Source organism: Onthophagus taurus, chromosome 6 (assembly GCF_036711975.1).
Source record: "Onthophagus taurus isolate NC chromosome 6, IU_Otau_3.0, whole genome shotgun sequence".
In the NCBI taxonomy this organism is placed as follows: domain Eukaryota; kingdom Metazoa; phylum Arthropoda; class Insecta; order Coleoptera; family Scarabaeidae; genus Onthophagus; species Onthophagus taurus.
Window position 1 is genome coordinate 4,769,164 of NC_091971.1, and position 21,109 is coordinate 4,790,272.

The 21,109-nt window shown below is 33.9% G+C and overlaps 3 protein-coding genes across 14 annotated transcripts in view; 2 read left to right on the forward strand and 1 right to left on the reverse strand.

Moving 5' to 3' along the window:
• Nucleotides 1-21,109, reverse strand: part of LOC111414285 (sperm-tail PG-rich repeat-containing protein 2-like) — a 79,249-nt gene that overhangs the window by 43,525 nt on the left and 14,615 nt on the right. Inside the window, exon 2 of the mRNA XM_071196262.1 lies at nucleotides 6,771-6,872. The gene's annotated coding sequence lies outside the window, so the exon portion shown is untranslated. The remainder of the gene's footprint in view (nucleotides 1-6,770; nucleotides 6,873-21,109) is intronic.
• Nucleotides 412-5,171, forward strand: LOC111421069 (carboxypeptidase N subunit 2-like). The gene is made up of 8 exons (XM_023054193.2): nucleotides 412-647; nucleotides 698-848; nucleotides 901-1,044; nucleotides 1,094-1,419; nucleotides 1,481-1,614; nucleotides 1,671-1,930; nucleotides 1,980-2,105; nucleotides 4,888-5,171. The coding sequence occupies exons 1-8, from the start codon at nucleotides 455-457 to the stop codon at nucleotides 5,099-5,101; spliced, it is 1,548 nt and encodes a 515-aa protein (XP_022909961.2). The 5' UTR covers nucleotides 412-454; the 3' UTR covers nucleotides 5,102-5,171.
• On the forward strand, nucleotides 5,463-19,331 carry LOC111421066 (uncharacterized). 12 transcript variants are annotated; one of them, XM_071196249.1, is made up of 39 exons: nucleotides 5,463-5,584; nucleotides 5,649-5,947; nucleotides 6,006-6,347; nucleotides 6,412-6,622; nucleotides 6,702-7,001; nucleotides 7,059-7,346; nucleotides 7,402-7,686; nucleotides 7,744-8,028; nucleotides 8,086-8,370; nucleotides 8,428-8,712; nucleotides 8,770-9,054; nucleotides 9,147-9,437; nucleotides 9,495-9,782; nucleotides 9,838-10,125; nucleotides 10,181-10,468; nucleotides 10,524-10,811; nucleotides 10,867-11,154; nucleotides 11,210-11,497; nucleotides 11,553-11,840; nucleotides 11,896-12,183; nucleotides 12,239-12,526; nucleotides 12,582-12,869; nucleotides 12,925-13,212; nucleotides 13,268-13,555; nucleotides 13,611-13,898; nucleotides 13,954-14,241; nucleotides 14,297-14,584; nucleotides 14,640-14,927; nucleotides 14,983-15,270; nucleotides 15,326-15,613; nucleotides 15,669-15,956; nucleotides 16,012-16,299; nucleotides 16,358-16,651; nucleotides 16,704-16,997; nucleotides 17,051-17,323; nucleotides 17,375-17,514; nucleotides 17,632-18,803; nucleotides 18,856-18,969; nucleotides 19,019-19,331. In XM_071196249.1, the coding sequence occupies exons 1-39, from the start codon at nucleotides 5,530-5,532 to the stop codon at nucleotides 19,263-19,265; spliced, it is 11,505 nt and encodes a 3,834-aa protein (XP_071052350.1). In that variant the 5' UTR covers nucleotides 5,463-5,529; the 3' UTR covers nucleotides 19,266-19,331. The 12 variants fall into 12 exon arrangements, with proteins under 12 accessions (XP_071052350.1, XP_071052354.1, XP_071052356.1 ...); XM_071196253.1 differs by lacking the exon at nucleotides 14,983-15,270; XM_071196255.1 differs by lacking the exon at nucleotides 13,268-13,555.

A 21,109-nucleotide genomic window follows, 5' to 3' on the forward strand; every position in this document is an offset into this window, starting at 1 on the left:
TAAAAACAATTTAAGTAAGTACACATTATACACATATTATACATTTTTAATAATTTTTTATACGAAACTCTCACAAAACAATTAACTTGATGCACTATATATAATCCAAGATTATTAGTATGATAAATTTAATAGTTAATTAGACCGGATGAAAACGATTATTTATGCCGCCAATAATCTTATCGAAAAGCAATTTATTTTGTACTCAGTCAAATTGATAATAATTTTTAAAAACGTTGATTAAATCTACGAAAAAACATTAATTAACTTCACGAGTTTCGTTTGTTCGAAGCTACCGGAATTAATTTTAAATTGCCATAGCGCATCATCGCGCAATTTTGTTAATATCCATAGCTAATTTCAATTACCACGTAATCAACCCACAAGGTCAATTTGCTAAATAAATTTATTTAAGACCCTTCTGGTTCATTTTTTCTTTCGATTTGCAACGGCGATGTTGATTACAATTTTGTGGGCTTATCTTTTGGTTGAAAATGCCGTTTCAATCGAACCAGACGAAGTTTGTAACGTTGTAAATAGCTGTTCGATTGTTGATAAAATTCGCGGGGAATTCAATGATATTCTTCATGAACAACGGCGAGAAATCGCCAGTTTGGAACGATTAGTTCGATCGTTAGATCAAATAAGTAAGTATTTAACCAGGAAATTTATGGAAAATAAATTTGGGTTTATTAAGCATGGAAAATAAGTTCTGAAGACAACAAATGGTTAGAATGTACCGAAGGACCGTGCAGATGTATGCCAGAAACTAAAAGCTTAAGCTGTTGGAATGATAACATGGAAACGTTACCTGCAAAACAAGTTTTACCGATTGATATTCACGCCATGTATTTAAAATTAATTTTTAAAGCTTAATTAACTTAATCGAATTAATTGTAGAGATCTTGGAATGAACAGATTGAAAACTCTAAATAAGCGAGTTTTCGAAAATTTAAGTCACTTAACGGAAATTGATTTATTTAATAATGATATAGATTATTTGCCAGCTTCGTTGTTTCAAAATTTGGGAAATTTAAGATATTTGTAATTTCATGAAACTACATTGACCCATTATTGATTAATTTTGTTATAGGCGCATACATAAAAACCAACTTGAAGAGTTATCACAAAAAATGTTTACAAATCTGATTCGTTTGGAGAGTTTAGATTTATCAAATAATAATCTGTCCTTCCTTCCTGATACATTATTCAGAGACACGTTTAATTTAAACATACTTCATTTATCAGGGAATCGAATTAAAAATATCCCAGAAAGTTTATTCCACGATCTTAGTAAATTAGAAGATTTAGATTTGAATCAAAACGACATTGTTAAATTACCCAAAAATGCTTTTCGTGATTTATATTCCTTGCGGTTATTAAAATTATCGGAGAATGATATTACTGAATTGCCTACTGGTAATAATATGATTCATTCACATTTTTTATCAATTTATTAATTAACTACGATTAAATGCAGGTATTTTTAGTAGCTTACGTCAATTGCGATCACTCAATCTAAGAAAAAATAAACTGACAACGATATCTAATTCATTATTCGACAGCTTAAAACAATTAGAGATATTGGACTTAACATCCAATAGAATCCAATCGGTAAATAAAAAAAAAACGATATTAATAATAATAGGATTTGCAAGATTTACTTTTAGATTGATGTCTCAGACTTTGCCGGATTGGATAATTTAAAAGAATTATGGCTTGATCAGAATTACTTATCTGAAATTCCGGAAGATATCTTTAGAAACAATGTTAATCTACACACATTGATGTTGCAATCGAATAATTTAGTTGAATTGAAAGAGAAGGCTTTTTATGGATTGACCAATTTAAGTTCTTTGCTGATTAACAAAAATATTATTGAAAATATTCATCCTAATGTTTTTACATATGTTCCGAATTTGCAAAAATTGTAAATTTTATGATTTTTTGGTGCAAAGTAATTTTTTAATTTTTTTTAGGAATATCGATAGCAATCAATTTCAATTTTTACCACCGAAATCTTTGGATAGCTTGAAACGTTTAGTGTATATCATGTTAGCAAAAAATCCTTGGCATTGTGATTGTAATGTGTTGTATTTAACAAGGTAGAGAGTTTTTTAAACTATCTCTTAGATGTCTCTCATCATTGATGTTGTATTCAATTATTTTATACCACCCGTTTATATTGAACAAAGAAAGCATAATCTACAACCAGTAGCAACCTAACTATCACCATTTGCTAGGAATAGAATAAAAATCGCAGGAATTTCAGTTATGGATGATTCAATAATCTGCCATTACTCATTATCTATAATCGATAGAGTACCATGACATGTATGAAACTTACTTGTATTTGCCTAAGTAATCATAATCTATAAGCAGCTCAGCATGGCTATCACCATTTTCTAGGATAAAGTGCAAAAATCGTCAAAATCTCAATAATTGATGGTTTAATTTAAAAATCTACTACGATTTAAAAATTAGAATTGATAGGGTATTATGACATATACAAGAATTGTTTATATTAAACCAAGAAAGCAAAGTCCATAACTAGTTGCAACCTAACTATCACCATTTGCTAGAAATAGAACGAAAATCGCAGAAATCTCAGTTATGAATGATTCAATAATCTGCCATAACTCCTTATCTATAATCGATAGAGTGCCATGACATCTCTGAATCTTACTTGTATTTGCCTAAGTAATCATAATTTATAAGCAGCTCACCATGGCTATCACCATTTTCTAGGATAAAGAGCAAAAATCGCCAAAATCTCAATAATTGATGGTTTAGTTTAAAAATCTACGACGATTCAAAAATTAGAATAGATGGGGTATTATGACATATACAAGAATTGTTTATATTAAACCAAGAAAGCAAAGTCCATAACTAGTTGCAACCTAAGTATCACCATTTACTAGGAATAGAACGAAAATCGCAGAAATCTCAGTTATGGATGATTCAATAATCTGCCATAACTCATTATCTATAATCGATAGAGTACCATGACATGTATGAAACTTACTTGTATTTGCCTAAGTAATCATAATCTATAAGCAGCTCAGCATGGCTATCACCATTTTCTAGGATAAAGTGCAAAAATCGTCAAAATCTCAATAATTGATGGTTTAGTTTAAAAATCTAAGACGATTCAAAAATTAGAATAGATGGGGTGTTATGACATATACAAGAATTGTTGATATTAAACCAAGAAAGCAAAGTCCATAACTAGTTGCAACCTAACTATCACCATTTGCTAGGAATAGAACAAAAATCGCAGAAATCTCAGTTATGGATGATTCAATAATCTGCCATAACTCATTATCTATAATCGATAGAGTACCATGACATCTATGAAACTTACTTGTATTTGCCTAAGTAATCATAATCTATAAGCAGCTCAGTATGGCTATCATCATTTTCTAAAATAAAGAGCAAGAATCGTCAAAATCTCAATAATTAATGATTTAATTTAAAAATCTACGACGATTTAAAAATTGGAATAGATAGGGTATTATGACATATACAAGAATTGTTTATATTAAACCAAGAAAGCAAAGTCCATAACTAGTTGCAACCTAACTATCACCGTTTGCTAGGAATAGAACGAAAATCGCAGAAATCTCAGTTATGGATGATTCAATAATCTGCCATCACTCATTATCTATGATCGAGAGTATCATGATATCTACGAAAATTACTTGTTTTGAATTCAGTAATCATAATCTATAAGCAGATCCTGTATGAATATCACCATCTTCTAGGACAAAGAGCAAAAATTGCCAAAATCTCAATAATTGTTGGGTTGCACACAAAATCTACCACGACTCAGAAACTAGAATAGATAGGACACAATGACAAAAACAAAAATTGTTTATTCTGAACCAAAAAAGGATAGTCCATTACCAGCTGCAACCTAACTATTACCAATTGCTAGGAATAAAACGAAAATCGCAAAAATCTCAGTTATGGATGATTTATATTCAATAATCTGCCACCACTCATTATCTATGATCGATAGAGTATCATGACATATACGAAAAGTACTTGTCTTGAATTCAGTAATCTTAATCTATAAGCAGTTCTAGCATGAATATCACCATCTTCTAGAATAAAGAGCAAAAATGGCCAAATCTCAATAATTAGTGGGTTGCAGACAAAATTTACCACGACTCAAAAACCAGAATAAATAGGGCACCATGACATAAACAAAAATTGTTTATTCTGAACCAAGAAAGGATACTCCATAACCAGTTGCAATCTGGCTATCACAATTTACTTGAAATAGTACGAAAATCACAAAAATCCCGATTATGGATGATTTATATTCAATAATCTATCATCACTCATTATCTATAATCGATAGAGTATCATGACATCTACGAAAATGCCTTGTATTGAACTGAGGAATCATAATCTATAAACAGTTCTAGCATGGCTATCACCATCTTCGAAGATAAAGAGCGAAAGTCGCCATAATCTTCATAATTGATGGTTTAATTTTTAACTCCACCAAGGCCCAAAGACTGGAATAGATAGCGTTATCATGTAAAAAGAGTAAATACTAAAAATAAGATGATTATCGCTACGGGTGCCATAATGCACACGAGCCAAATAAGTGTGTCTAATCTGATAGTGTGAAATTAAAAATATTCATTTCTTTTAAATGTTATTCTTTATATTGCAGTAGAAATAATTAATATTGATGTCACTAGACTGGCATCTAGTTTATGATAAAATTATGTGACGTCTAATTTTGTATCTAAATCGATAAGGAAATATAATTAATGAATCACTTACATTAAAGTGGGAGATAACATCTAAAAGATAGTTATAGGGAACATAATGGCATATTTTGCATATACAAACTTGTATTATATGTTTTAGATGGATTCAAGCTCATAATAGTAAGGTATGGGATACTCAACCTTCTTGTAGAGGACCTGGTAACTTGGGGGGGAGATATTTAAAAGATATGCACTTTGCAAATTTGTGCGATGGTCAATGGGCGAGTATGACCAATTTATATCCGAGGTTACCGATTAAAGATGTTGTATTAATTCCCGTGACAACAACTGAAGAATCAACGGATCAACAATAATTATTATTATGTGTTAATAAAATCTCATAAACTTTGTGAAACCAATAATTTTGATAATATATTAATTGCAAATAACATTGTATTGTATGAAACTGATAAATCCCGTTATCGAGTAAAACTTTGATAATTTTTATTGCTCTTGGATAGAATTAAACATAGGTGTTTAATTAACTTTCGTCTGTTTGTATTAATATTGTTGGGATTTAATTATTTTTTGTGCGCATGCTGAGACCTACTTAACGAAAAAAAATGTAATAATATAATCGATCAAGGCACAATCAGATTGCATACAACATAGAACGCAAATCGAGATAGCATCCTTCTATCTATATCGATTAGATACCCTGTAAAGTGATCATTTTCTCAGTTTGCAACAGTTCGTGAACAATACAGTTTGTGTGAATTGGATAAGTGTGCAATGTATCAAGATGCGACTACTAACGATAGGTTTAATCGTTAGCTTGCTTATTCATTATTCTGAAGGTAAGTTAGTTATCAATATTTGATTAATTATAAAGTCTCAATTAATTTATTATTATTATAATAGCGGCAAATTGTGTTTTGGACAATGGTCAATATACTGATCAAATTAGTATTTATGATCCGAAGATGGATGATAGCGCGGATGTATTTCTCGTAATACCAACAACAAATGTGCAAAGTGCTGAAATAAAACCAAATCAAGACCATTCTTATATTGATGTCGTGTATTCGGAGAATACATTGACGTTTAGACCATCAGCAGAATTCAGAAGTAATTGGGAAAAGGACACTGCATACACCTCGAATCCTCGAGTTAACTCAAAATTTATATTAACATGTGCAGATGGTGGCAGTTATGAGATTGTAAGTTATATTCAAATTTCGACAGCAAATATATCAATTAAATTATTATCTTTTAAAGGAATACATCCAAAGTATAAATGATCTCAACACATTTGACCCGGTGTTTGTAAAGGCCACATATGATTTTACAATTCCCATGCCGGTTGGTGGTAATGTCGATCTTACAAATTTCGGTGAAGCCATTTTCGTGACGGATTACGATGTTTCTAATGAAGGAATGAGTTTTACAATTGAAGGAGACAATGCTGATTCACTCGTAGTGGAATACATGGGACGTATCGATTCATCAGATTCAAATTGCGAATCGACGTCTTCGATGGGTAAAACATACAAAGGAATTTTAAAAACAAAGTCTCCACTTAGGTTAACCGAGGACACAAGTTATACTATTACTGCAACAGTAAATAAAATATAGACAAGTTAATCTTAACGAACTTAAATGATTTAAACATTTTTTTTAATAGGATAAAGGCAAACCGAGTACCAAAAGTGGCACAGCTACACTTAATATTATAATCGATCAATCCGGAACTTTACCATCCAGCCCTTCCTTTGAAACAGGGTTCTATGAAGCTGATTACGATAAAAGTAATCCTGACATACACTCGATTACTTTAAAAAATGTAATTAAGGTGACGGAAGGTATCACGACAGACAACATACAATTGAGTGGGGGTAAGACATTAATTAGATTGCTAAAAAATGCAAATTGATTGAATAAACTCATCTAACCAGCAAATTTTGTCTTTTTAAGAACACGCAGGGAATTTCGAACACACTATTAAGGACAATGCTTTGGAAATTACTTTAAAAACAAACTTACCAGATGATGTAATCAATTTCCAGCCGTTTGTTGCTTTAAGTATCACCGCTTCAATTGATAGCGCTGAAGTTGTAGCGACCACATCCTTAATCGTAACTATGCCTGAAAAAGATAATCTTAGTTTCACAAAAGTGTACTACGAAACGCAATACTCTGAAATAGAAGGAAAACCTCAAATTGATACAGTTGATATACAAGTGACAGATAATGCTGTAGTTGAAGTTATTGAAGGTACGTAATAATTAAGGAATTAATAAATCTTAAAGTACTAATAATTGCGATTTATAGATTACGCCGCATATTTCAAATATAATCCGGACGAGAAAACTATTGAACCAACGGGTGTATTACCTTCAGATGTTCAATCTAACAACGACTTTATCCATGTGACAATAAAAGCTACACTTGGAATAGCTGAAGCTGAAGCAGTTTTAATTGTGAAGATGCCTGATGAGGAAATTGTTAAATTTGGGGAAATATACTATGAAGCGACATATTCTGAAGAAAGTGGTAACCCGACAATATCAGAAGTAAAATTAGATATCAGTGATGAAGCAATAATTACACTTGGTGGAGGTAACTATATAATAATATTTTAATATATGACAATAAGTATAAAATTGATTTGCAGATTTAGCAGATTCCTTCACATATAATACTGCCGACAAGACTATTACAGTAACTAAACCTTTACCTTTGGAAACTCAACCTAATAATTTCATCCACGTCACAATAACAGCTACACTTGGAGAAAGTATAGCGGATGCGATCTTGATTGTAACTTGGCCTAGGGAAGAAATCGTTGAATTTGGACAAGTATACTATGAAGCAACGTATTCTGAAGAAAGTGGTAACCCGACAATATCAGAAGTAAAATTAGATATCACTGATGAAGCAATAATTACATTTGGTGGAGGTAAATATATAATAATATTTTAATATATGAGAGAGTAAATATAAAAATGATTTGCAGATTTAGCAGATTCCTTCACATATAATACTGCCGACAAGACTATTACAGTAACTAAACCTTTACCTTTGGAAACTCAACCTAATAATTTCATCCACGTCACAATAACAGCTACACTTGGAGAAAGTAAAGCGGATGCGGTCTTGATTGTAACTTGGCCTAGGGAAGAAATCGTTGAATTTGGACAAGTATACTATGAAGCAACGTATTCTGAAGAAAATGGTAACCCGACAATATCAGAAGTGAAATTAGATATCAGTGATGAAGCAATAATTACACTTGGTGGAGGTAAATATATAATAATATTTTAATATATGAGAGAGTAAATATAAAAATGATTTGCAGATTTAGCAGATTCCTTCACATATAATTCTGCCGACAAGACTATTACAGTCACTAAACCTTTACCTTTGGAAACTCAACCTAATAATTTCATCCACGTCACAATAACAGCTACACTTGGAGAAAGTAAAGCGGATGCGGTCTTAATTGTAACTTGGCCTAGGGAAGAAATCGTTGAATTTGGACAAGTATACTATGAAGCAACGTATTCTGAAGAAAGTGGTAACCCGACAATATCAGAAGTAAAATTAGATATCACTGATGAAGCAATAATTACATTTGGTGGAGGTAAATATATAATAATATTTTAATATATGACAGAATAAATATAAAATTGATTTGCAGATTTAGCAGATTCCTTCACATATAATACTGCCGACAAGACTATTACAGTAACTAAACCTTTACCTTTGGAAACTCAACCTAATAATTTCATCCACGTCACAATAACAGCTACACTTGGAGAAAGTAAAGCGGATGCGGTCTTGATTGTAACTTGGCCTAGGGAAGAAATCGTTGAATTTGGACAAGTATACTATGAAGCAACGTATTCTGAAGAAAGTGGTAACCCGACAATATCAGAAGTAAAATTGGATATCACTGATGAAGCAATAATTGTACTTACTGGAGGTAAATATTCAATAATATTTTAATATATGAGAGAATAAACATAAAAATGATTTGCAGATTTAGCAGATTCTTTCACATATAATACTGCCGACAAAACTATCACAGTCAATAAACCTTTACCTTTGGAAACTCAACCTAATAATTTCATCCATGTCACAATAACAGCTACACTTGGAGGAAATGAAGCAGAAGCGGTTCTCATTGTAAGTTGGCCTAAGGAAGGAACAGTTAAGTTTGGACAAGTTTACTATGAAGCGACATATTCAGAAGATAGTGGTGAAGCTACAATTACACCAGTAACAATAGATGTCACCGATGGAGCAACAATTGAAATTGGTGAAAGTAAGTGAATAAACTATTCTTAGTTACTTTGGATAAGCAGTTATTACCGTATTGTACAAATGATACAGTAGTAATTGAATAATAACTTTCAGATTATGCAGAATATTTCAAATATAATCCTGATGACAAAACCATTGAAGTCACGAAACCACTACTTTCGGAAACTCAAACCGACAATAATTTCATCCATGTGACAATAACGGCTAAACATGAGGGTGCTATTGCAGAAGCGGTTCTAATTGTAAATATGCCAGGCAAAGAAAGCCTTAGATTCAACGAGATATACTACGAAGCGACATATTCCGAAGAAGACGGTGTACCTACGATTACACCAGTAATAATAGAAGATTTACCAGCAGAGGTGGTAGTTGAAGTCATTGAAGGTAAGTACATCAAATTAGTTGTTAAGAACAACATAACATATATATGGTTATTTGTAGAGTTTGCGGCTTACTTTGCATACAATGCTGCAGAAAAAACTATTGAAGCTATTCAAGCTCTAACGTCAGAACACCAAACTAATAACTTCATCCATGTCAAAATACGGGCAACACTTGGTGCTGCTATAGCGGATGCTATTTTAATTGTAAATATGCCAGACAAAGAAAACCTTAAATGGAAAGAGATATACTACGAAGCAACCTATTCCGAAGAAGATGGTGTACCTGCGATTACACCAGTAACAATAGAAGATTTGCCAGCAGGCGTAACGGTTGAAGTCGTTGATGGTAAATATATCAAATTATTTCTTAAGAACAACATAAAATATATTATTATTTGCAGAGTTTGCGGCTTACTTTACATACAATGCTGCAGAAAAAACTATTGAAGCTATTCAAGGTTTAACGTCAGATCACCAAGCTAATAACTTCATCCATGTCAAATTACGCGCAACACTTGGTGCTGCTATAGCGGATGCTATTTTAATTGTAAATATGCCAGGCAAAGAAAACCTTAGATGGAAAGAGATATACTACGAAGCGGCCTATTCCGAAGAAGATGGTGTACCTGCGATTACACCAGTGACAATAGAAGATTTACCAGCAGGGGTGGTAGTTGAAGTTATTGAAGGTAAATACATTAAATTAGTTGTTAAGAACAACATAAAATATATGGTTATTTGCAGAGTTTGCGGCTTACTTTGCATACAATGCTGAAGAAAAAACTATTGAAGCTATTCAAGGTCTAACGTCAGAACACCAAGCTAATAACTTCATCCATGTCAAAATACGAGCAACTCTTGGTGCTGCTATAGCGGATGCTATTTTAATTGTAAATATGCCCGACAAAGAAAACCTTAGATTCAAAGAGATATACTACGAAACAACCTATTCCGAAGAAGATGGTGTACCTGCGATTACACCAGTGATAATAGAAGATTTACCAGCAGGGGTAGTAGTTGAAGTCATTGAAGGTAAATACATAAAATTAGTTGTTAACAACAACATAAAATATATGGTTATTTGCAGAGTTTGCGGCTTACTTTGCATACAATGCAGCAGAAAAAACTATTGAACCTATTCAAGCTCTAACGTCAGATCACCAAGCTAATAACTTCATCCATGTCAAATTACGCGCAACACTTGGTTCTGCTACAGCGGATGCTATTTTAATTGTAAATATGCCAGACAAAGAAAACCTTAGGTGGAAAGAGGTATACTACGAAGCGACCTATTCCGAAGAAGATGGTGTACCTGCGATTACACCAGTAACAATAGAAGATTTACCAGCAGGGGTGGTAGTTGAAGTCATTGAAGGTAAATACATAAAATTAGTTGTTAAGAACAACATAAAATATATGGTTATTTGCAGAGTTTGCGGCTTACTTTGCATACAATGCAGCAGAAAAAACTATTGAAGCTATTCAAGGTTTAACGTCAGATCACCAAGCTAATAACTTCATCCATGTCAAATTACGCGCAACACTTGGTTCTGCTACAGCGGATGCTATTTTAATTGTAAATATGCCAGGCAAAGAAAACCTTAGATGGAAAGAGATATACTACGAAGCGACCTATTCCGAAGAAGATGGTGTACCTGCGATTACACCAGTAACAATAGAAGATTTACCAGCAGGCGTAACAGTTGAAGTCGTTGATGGTAAATATATCAAATTATTTCTTAAGAACAACATAAAATATATGATTATTTGCAGAGTTTGCGGCTTACTTTGCATACAATGCTGCAGAAAAAACTATTGAAGCTATTCAAGGTTTAACGTCAGATCACCAAGCTAATAACTTCATTCATGTCAAAATACGAGCAACTCTTGGTGCTGCTATAGCGGATGCTATTTTAATTGTAAATATGCCAGGCAAAGAAAACCTTAGATGGAAAGAGGTATACTACGAAGCGACCTATTCCGAAGAAGATGGTGTACCTGCGATTACACCAGTGATAATAGAAGATTTGCCAGCAGGGGTGGTAGTTGAAGTCGTTGAAGGTAAATGCGTCAAATTAGTTGTTAAGAATAACATAAAATATATGGTTATTTGCAGAGTTTGCGGCTTACTTTGCATACAATGCAGCAGAAAAAACTATTGAACCTATTCAAGCTCTAACGTCAGATCACCAAGCTAATAACTTCATCCATGTCAAAATACGGGCAACTCTTGGTGCTGCTATAGCGGATGCTATTTTAATTGTAAATATGCCAGGCAAAGAAAACCTTAGATGGAAAGAGGTATACTACGAAGCGACCTATTCCGAAGAAGATGGTGTACCTGCGATTACACCAGTAACAATAGAAGATTTACCAGCAGGGGTGGTAGTTGAAGTCATTGAAGGTAAGTACATCAAATTAGTTGTTAAGAACAACATAAAATATATGGTTATTTGCAGAGTTTGCGGCTTACTTTGCATACAATGCAGCAGAAAAAACTATTGAACCTATTCAAGGTCTAACGTCAGAACACCAAGCTAATAACTTCATCCATGTCAAAATACGGGCAACACTCGGTGCTGCTATGGCAGATGCTATTTTAATTGTAAATATGCCAGGCAAAGAAAACCTTAGATTGAAAGAGATATACTACGAAGCAACCTATTCCGAAAAAGATGGTGTACCTGCGATTACACCAGTGACATTAGAAGATTTACCAGCAGGGGTGCTAGTTGAAGTCATTGAAGGTAAATACGTCAAATTAGTTGTTAAGAACAACTTAAAATATATGATTATTTGCAGAGTTTGCGGCTTACTTTGCATACAATGCTGCTGAAAATACTATTGAAGCTATTCAAGTTCTAACGGTAGATCACCAAGCTAATAACTTCATTCATGTCAAAATACAAGCAACTCTTGGTGGTGCCTCTGCAGACGCTATTTTAATTGTAAATATGCCCGACAAAGTAAACCTTAGATTCAAAGAGATATACTACGAAGCGACCTATTCCGAAGAAGATAGTGTACCTGCGATTACACCAGTAACAATAGAAGATTTACCAGGAGGCGTAACAGTTGAAGTCGTTGATGGTAAATATATCAAATTATTTCTTAAGAACAACATAGAATATATGATTATTTGCAGAGTTTGCGGCTTACTTTGCATACAATGCTGCAGAAAAAACTATTGAAGCTATTCAAGGTTTAACGTCAGATCACCAAGCTAATAACTTCATCCATGTCAAAATACGGGCAACACTCGGTGCTGCTATAGCGGATGCTATTTTAATTGTAAATATGCCAGGCAAAGAAAACCTTAGATGGAAAGAGGTATACTACGAAGCGACCTATTCCGAAGAAGATGGTGTACCTGCGATTACTCCAGTAACAATAGAAGATTTACCAGCAGGCGTAACGGTTGAAGTCGTTGATGGTAAATATATCAAATTATTTCTTAAGAACAACATAAAATATATGATTATTTGCAGAGTTTGCCGCTTACTTTGCATACAATGCTGCTGAAAAAACTATTGAAGCTATTCAAGGTCTAACGTCAGATCACCAAGCTAATAACTTCATCCATGTCAAAATACGAGCAACACTTGGTGCTGCTATAGCGGATGCTATTTTGATTGTAAATATGCCAGGCAAAGAAAACCTTAGATTGAAAGAGATATACTACGAAGCAACCTATTCCGAAAAAGATGGTGTACCTGCGATTACACCAGTGATAATAGAAGATTTACCAGCAGGGGTGGTAGTTGAAGTCATTGAAGGTAAATACGTCAAATTAGTTGTTAAGAACAACATAAAATATATGATTATTTGCAGAATTTGCCGCTTACTTTGCATACAATGCTGCTGAAAATACTATTGAAGCTATTCAAGTTCTAACGGTAGATCACCAAGCTAATAACTTCATTCATGTCAAAATACAAGCAACTCTTGGTGGTGCCTCTGCAGACGCTATTTTAATTGTAAATATGCCCGACAAAGTAAACCTTAGATTCAAAGAGATATACTACGAAGCGACCTATTCCGAAGAAGATGGTGTACCTGCGATTACACCAGTAACAATAGAAGATTTACCAGCAGGCGTAACGGTTGAAGTCGTTGATGGTAAATATATCAAATTATTTCTTAAGAACAACATAAAATATATGCTTATTTGCAGAGTTTGCGGCTTACTTTGCATACAATGCTGCTGAAAAAACTATTGAAGCTATTCAAGGTTTAACGTCAGATCACCAAGCTAATAACTTCATCCATGTCAAAATACGAGCAACACTCGGAGCTGCTATAGCGGATGCTATTTTAATTGTAAATATGCCAGGCAGAGAAAACCTTAGATGGAAAGAGATATACTACGAAGCGACCTATTCCGAAGAAGATGGTGTACCTGCGATTACACCAGTAACAATAGAAGATTTACCAGCAGGCGTAACGGTTGAAGTCGTTGATGGTAAATATATCAAATTATTTCTTAAGAACAACATAAAATATATGATTATTTGCAGAATTTGCGGCTTACTTTGCATACAATGCTGCAGAAAAAACTATTGAAGCTATTCAAGGTTTAACGTCAGATCACCAAGCTAATAACTTCATCCATGTCAAATTACGCGCAACACTTGGTGCTGCTATAGCGGATGCTATTTTAATTGTAAATATGCCAGGCAAAGAAAACCTTAGATGGAAAGAGATATACTACGAAGCGACTTATTCCGAAGAAGATGGTGTACCTGCGATTACACCAGTAATAATAGAAGATTTACCAGCAGGCGTAACAGTTGAAGTCGTTGATGGTAAATATATTAAATTATTTCTTAAGAACAACATAAAATATATGATTATTTGCAGAGTTCGCGGCTTACTTTGCATACAACGCTGCAGAAAAAACTATTGAAGCTATTCAAGGTTTAACGTCAGATCACCAAGCTAATAACTTCATCCATGTCAAAATACGAGCAACACTTGGTGCTGCTATAGCGGATGCTATTTTGATTGTAAATATGCCAGGCAAAGAAAACCTTAGATTGAAAGAGATATACTACGAAGCAACCTATTCCGAAAAAGATGGTGTACCTGCGATTACACCAGTGACAATAGAAGATTTACCAGCAGGGGTGGTAGTTGAAGTCATTGAAGGTAAATACGTCAAATTAGTTCTTAAGAACAACATAAAATATATGATTATTTGCAGAGTTTGCCGCTTACTTTGCATACAATGCTGCTGAAAATACTATTGAAGCTATTCAAGTTCTAACGGTAGATCACCAAGCTAATAACTTCATTCATGTCAAAATACAAGCAACTCTTGGTGGTGCCTCTGCAGACGCTATTTTAATTGTAAATATGCCCGACAAAGTAAACCTTAGATTCAAAGAGATATACTACGAAGCGACCTATTCCGAAGAAGATGGTGTACCAGCGATTACACCAGTAACAATAGAAGATTTACCAGCAGGCGTAACAGTTGAAGTAGTTGATGGTAAATATATCAAATTATTTCTTAAGAACAACATAAAATATATGATTATTTGCAGAGTTTGCGGCTTACTTTGCATACAATGCTGCTGAAAAAACTATTGAAGCTATTCAAGGTTTAACGTCAGATCACCAAGCTAATAACTTCATCCATGTCAAAATACGGGCAACACTCGGTGCTGCTATAGCGGATGCTATTTTAATTGTAAATATGCCAGGCAAAGAAAACCTTAGATGGAAAGAGGTATACTACGAAGCGACCTATTCCGAAGAAGATGGTGTACCTGCGATTACACCAGTGATAATAGAAGATTTACCAGCAGGGGTGGTAGTTGAAGTCATTGAAGGTAAATGCGTCAAATTATTTCTTAAGAAGAACATAAAATATATGATTATTTGCAGAGTTTGCGGCTTACTTTGCATACAATGCTGCAGAAAAAACTATTGTAGCTATTCAAGGTTTAACGTCAGATCACCAAGCTAATAACTTCATCCATGTCAAATTACGCGCAACACTTGGTTCTGCTACAGCGGATGCTATTTTAATTGTAAATATGCCAGGCAAAGAAAACCTTAGATTCAAAGAGATATACTACGAAGCGACCTATTCCGAAGAAGATGGTGTACCTGCGATTACACCAGTAACAATAGAAGATTTACCAGCAGGCGTAACAGTTGAAGTCGTTGATGGTAAATATATTAAATTATTTCTTAAGAGGAACATAAAATATATGATTATTTGCAGAGTTTGCGGCTTACTTTGCATACAATGCTGCAGAAAAAACTATTGAAGCTATTCAAGGTTTAACGTCAGATCACCAAGCTAATAACTTCATCCATGTCAAAATGCGAGCAACACTCGGTGCTGCTATAGCGGATGCTATTTTAATTGTAAATATGCCAGGCAAAGAAAACCTTAGATTCAAAGAGATATACTACGAAGCAACCTATTCCGAAAAAGATGGTGTACCTGCGATTACACCAGTGACAATAGAAGATTTACCAGCAGGGGTGGTAGTTGAAGTCATTGAAGGTAAATACGTCAAATTAGTTCTTAAGAACAACATAAAATATATGATTATTTGCAGAGTTTGCCGCTTACTTTGCATACAATGCTGCTGAAAATACTATTGAAGTTATTCAAGTTCTAACGGTAGATCACCAAGCTAATAACTTCATTCATGTCAAAATACAAGCAACTCTTGGTGGTGCCTCTGCAAACGCTATTTTGATTGTAAATATGCCCGATAAAGTAAGCCTCAAATTTAATGAAATTTACTATGAAGCGACGTATTCTGAAACAGATGGAACACCGGCAATTACAGAAGTGTTAATAGGAGACTTAACTCCAGGGGCGATAGTAGAAGTCGTTGAAGGTAAATATATAACATATAATTTCATAATTGACATAAAATATATCACAATTGTTTACAGATTATGCCGACTACTTCACATATAATGCAGAAGAAAAAACAATTGAAGCTGTCAAAGTCCTAACGTCGGATGCCCAATCTAAAAACTTCATTCACGTCAAAATAAGAGCCACACTTGGAGCAGCTTTAGCGGAGGCTGTTTTGATTGTAAATATGCCTGCTGACGGAAACAATATCAATAACATATTTAATGAGATATACTATGAAGCGACATACTCCGAAGAAGACGGTAAACCCAAAATAACTCAAGTGAATATAAAAGCAATCGATGAAGCAACTGTTCAAGTCGTTGAAGGTAAATTTCATAGGTGAGGAGAAATAAAGATTTTTATAGCAATATTTTTCAGATTATCAAGATTTCTTTGAATATAATCCGGATACCAAAACCATTGAAGCAACCAACCTGTTAACTTCAGATATTCAATCTAATAAGTTTATCCATGTTACAATAAGAGCTACACTTGAAGAAAATACAGCTGATGCGGTTCTTATTGTTAATATGCCCAATGAAGGAAACCAAATAAATGGCATATTTGGAGAGATATATTATGAAGCATCATACTTTGAAGAAGATGGAAACCCTAAAATGACAGATGTGAAAATCGACGTAATTGATGGAGCTAACGTTGAAATCATAGGAGGTAAGAATATGCAATATTAGAAATTCTGTTTTAATTAAAATATTATTTTTTAGAATACAAAGAACACTTTGAATATGACGCGGACAAAAAATCTATCAAAATCGTCAAAGTTCTTGATATAAACAGTTTTGAAAAATGGTATATTGACGTGATAATTCGAGCTACCCTCGAAGAAGCTACCGCAGATGCAGTGTTAGTCGTATCTCCAACAGCTATAATTACTTTTGAAGGTGAATTAGTTTTCGAAGGGGAACCTAGCGTTGGTATTAGTGGAAAACTCACAGCCAAATCTTCAATAGATGAAGAAATCGTATTTAGATTTACAGGTATTAATCGATATATGTAAGTAATAAATGTGTTAAAACATTAAATTGTAGATAATGTACCTCAAGAATGGCTGCAGTACTTGTCTTTAACTGATGATGGAACTTTGAAAACTCTGGATTTACCAACTGGTTCTTACGACATTGAAGTAGTAGCAAGTGGAACTACAAGCAAAGCTAGTCAAATTACTTTGGTAATATAATTATGATTTTAATTAGTTTATATAGCGCTAAAGATATAAAGTCTCTTATATGTTGATATTATTGTTGTATGAATAGTTTGATTAAGTTCATTTCAATTTGAATTTCAGATAAAAATTAGAATTGGTTCTGCAGAAACATGCCCCGATGGTACCATTTGGAATCCTTACACATTCCTTGCAGTTAATATCAAGGAAAATGAAGAAGAATCCGTCGTTTTGCCTCTAAATGATGGAAGTGAATATCATTATGAAATTGTGGACATCCAACCCAATAAAGACAGATTCGAGTTGAATGGAAATGGTGATGTTGTGGCTAAATCATTAGATAGAGAATCTGATGAATTTGGATCTGGAAAAGCACAATACATCGCAAAAATTAATCTAATTTCTAACGCAGTACAAAGACGTTTCTCTCCGAAGAGTACCTTAAAAACATTGTTTGTCTTAAAAGATGAAACTACAGCTGGTGATGATAAATGTTACTCAATAAATAAAATTGGAAATGAACCAAATCAAATTGTTATTGGAATTAGCGTTGATGATGTGAATGATAACAAACCAATATTTGAAAAGACGAAAGTTGTTGTTGGTTACCCCGAATCGGATTTATTAAAAACTGTTTCACCTCCTTATGTAATTGTGGTAAAAGCAACCGATAAAGATATTGGGGATTACGCATCATTGAAATATTCAGTTACAAGCTCTAAAGTTGTGATTGACGAAAATACAGGGTATATTTATCCAACTGATGATATTTATGAAAATGACGAGGTCGTGAAAGTAACTGCAAAAGACGATAATGGAAAAGGATACGAAACAGAAGAACCCTTAACCCTTACAATAAAAATTTTAGAAAAAAATCATTTATGTATATTGAAATATCAAGATAAACATTTAGAAGATCTCGACGACATAATGGATAACCTCGCAAAATACGCTGATGTTAGATATCTTTCAGCTGCAGTTCTTCCTGGTTCCGACCCATATGGTAGAAGTTCAACTGATAGATCGTTAGTTATCACGGCATATGCTTTCGATATTGGCACAGAAAACCTTCTTACTGCAGAAGAATTAATAGAGTTATTAGAAGATGTTGATGGTTTATCCATGGAACCACTTCCAAATCCAGGAGAAGACTGCACCACAGAAACACCAACTGAATGTAACTGCGATGATGACGAATGCTCCAATGGAGGATTAATAGCCGGCGTAGTAGTTCTTGCAATTTTATTAGCTTTATGCATCGGAGGATTTATCGCTTTTTATATATTAATATTCAGGTAATAAAAATTAATTTTATATCGCCTCATTTTTTAATATGATTGATTTTAGAAAAACAAAATCATATAACCAAATGGAAGAAGAAGGACTCCCAAAACCTGCCGCTAAAGAAACTCCATTAGAAAACCCAAAATTTATAAAGAACCCAGCACCACTCCCACCAAGGTAATTACTAAATCAATAAAAAAAATAAATTAACCTCATTTTATTTCAGCAATAAACTCGCAGCAGATATCGTTGAAAGGAGGCCGACGGGGTATCTTTATCCAGCGGATTTAGCTGAAGAAGAGCCACCAAGCACATCGAGTCCCTCTGAAGTTTTCAATAACGAAATGAAGGAGCGACGCAAATCTGTAGTGTTTAATAATAACATTGAAGAGATCAACATCGAAAGGGAAGCTGAAGATCAAGACGGAGAGAAAAAAAATCTTCCTGATGAAGCTGAAAATACTAAATTATAAATAGTTAGGTTAATATTAGTACTTATTACGTGTACATAAAGCAAATAAAATTATTTTATTAATTAACTCCTATTTAACTCGTTCAGTAGTGAATGTTCACTTGCTCGTGTCATTATTAATACCTCGTCCCACAGTGAATGGTAGTTTTAAAATTATCATAACATTAGGCTCTAAAATCCTTCAAAACTGACGATTTCGTGTCAATATGTCAAATATAGCTTCTCGCCCGCAAGTGACCTTGGCTATTTGAAGCGCTTTTATCGTCAAGGTCGTTTGTGAGCGAGGTGCTACAATCATCCGGCGATTTGAGGCGAAATCATTCTTTATATATCTTAGTAAAGATATTAAGTCTCATGTTAATCCTTAAATTCCGAGATGGCTTCAAGTTAATATGCCACATCCTGTGCCTCGCCCGCAAGCGATCTCGGCGATTTGAGACGAAATCGTTCATTCAAGATACATAGTCTTGTAAGAATTGAAAATATTAAAATTAGTATTTATTACGTATACATAAAGCAAATAAAATTATTTTATTAATTAACTCCTATTTAACTCGTTCAGTAGTGAATGTTCACTTGCTCGTGTCATTATTAATACCTCGTCCCACAGTGAATGGTAGTTTTAAAATTATCATAACATTAGGCTCTAAAATCCTTCAAAACTGACGATTTCGTGTCAATATGTCAAATATAGCTTCTCGCCCGCAAGCGACCTTGGCGATTTGAAGCGCTTTTACCGTCAAGGTCGTTTGTGAGCGAGGTGCTACAATCATCCGGCGATTTGAGGCGAAATCATTCTTTATATATCCTAGTAATTAAGTCTCATGTTAATCCTTAAATTGCCGAGATGGCTTCAAGTTGATATATCACATCCTGTGCCTCGCCCGCAAGCGACCTCGGCGATTTGAGACGAAATCGTTCATTCAAGATACATAGTCTTGTAAGAATTGAAAATATTAAAATTAGTATTTATTACGTATACATAAAGCAAATAAAATTATTTTATTAATTAACTCCTATTTAACTCGTTCAGTAGTGAATGTTCACTTGCTCGTGTCATTATTAATACCTCGTCCCACAGTGAATGGTAGTTTTAAAATTATCATAACATTAGGCTCTAAAATCCTTCAAAACTGACGATTTCGTGTCAATATGTCAAATATAGCTTCTCGCCCGCAAGTGACGTTGGCGATTTGAAGCGCTTTTACCGTCAAGGTCGTTTGTGAGCGAGGTGCTACAATCATCCGGCGATTTGAGGCGAAATCATTCTTTATATATCTTAGTAAAGATATTAAGTCTCATGTTAATCCTTAAATTGCCGAGATGGCTTCAAGTTGATATGTCACATCCTATGCCTCGCCCGCAAGCGATCTCGGCGATTTGAGACGAAATCGTTCATTCAAGATACATAGTCTTGTAAGAATTGAAAATATTAAAATTAGTATTTATTACGTATACATAAAGCAAATAAAATTATTTTATTAATTAACTCCTATTTAACTCGTTCAGTAGTGAATGTTCACTTGCTCGTGTCATTATTAATACCTCGTCCCACAGTGAATGGTAGTTTTAAAATTATCACAACATTAGGCTCTAAAATCCTTCAAAACTGACGATTTCGTGTCAATATGTCAAATATAGCTTCTCGCCCGCAAGTGACCTTGGCTATTAGAAGCGCTTTTACCGTCAAGGTCGTTTGTGGGCGAGTTGCTACAATCATCCGGCGATTTGAGGCGAAATCATTCTTTATATATCTTAGTAAAGATATTAAGTCTCATGTTAATCCTTAAATTGCCGAGATGGCTTCAAGTTGATATATCACATCCTGTGCCTCGCCCGCAAGCG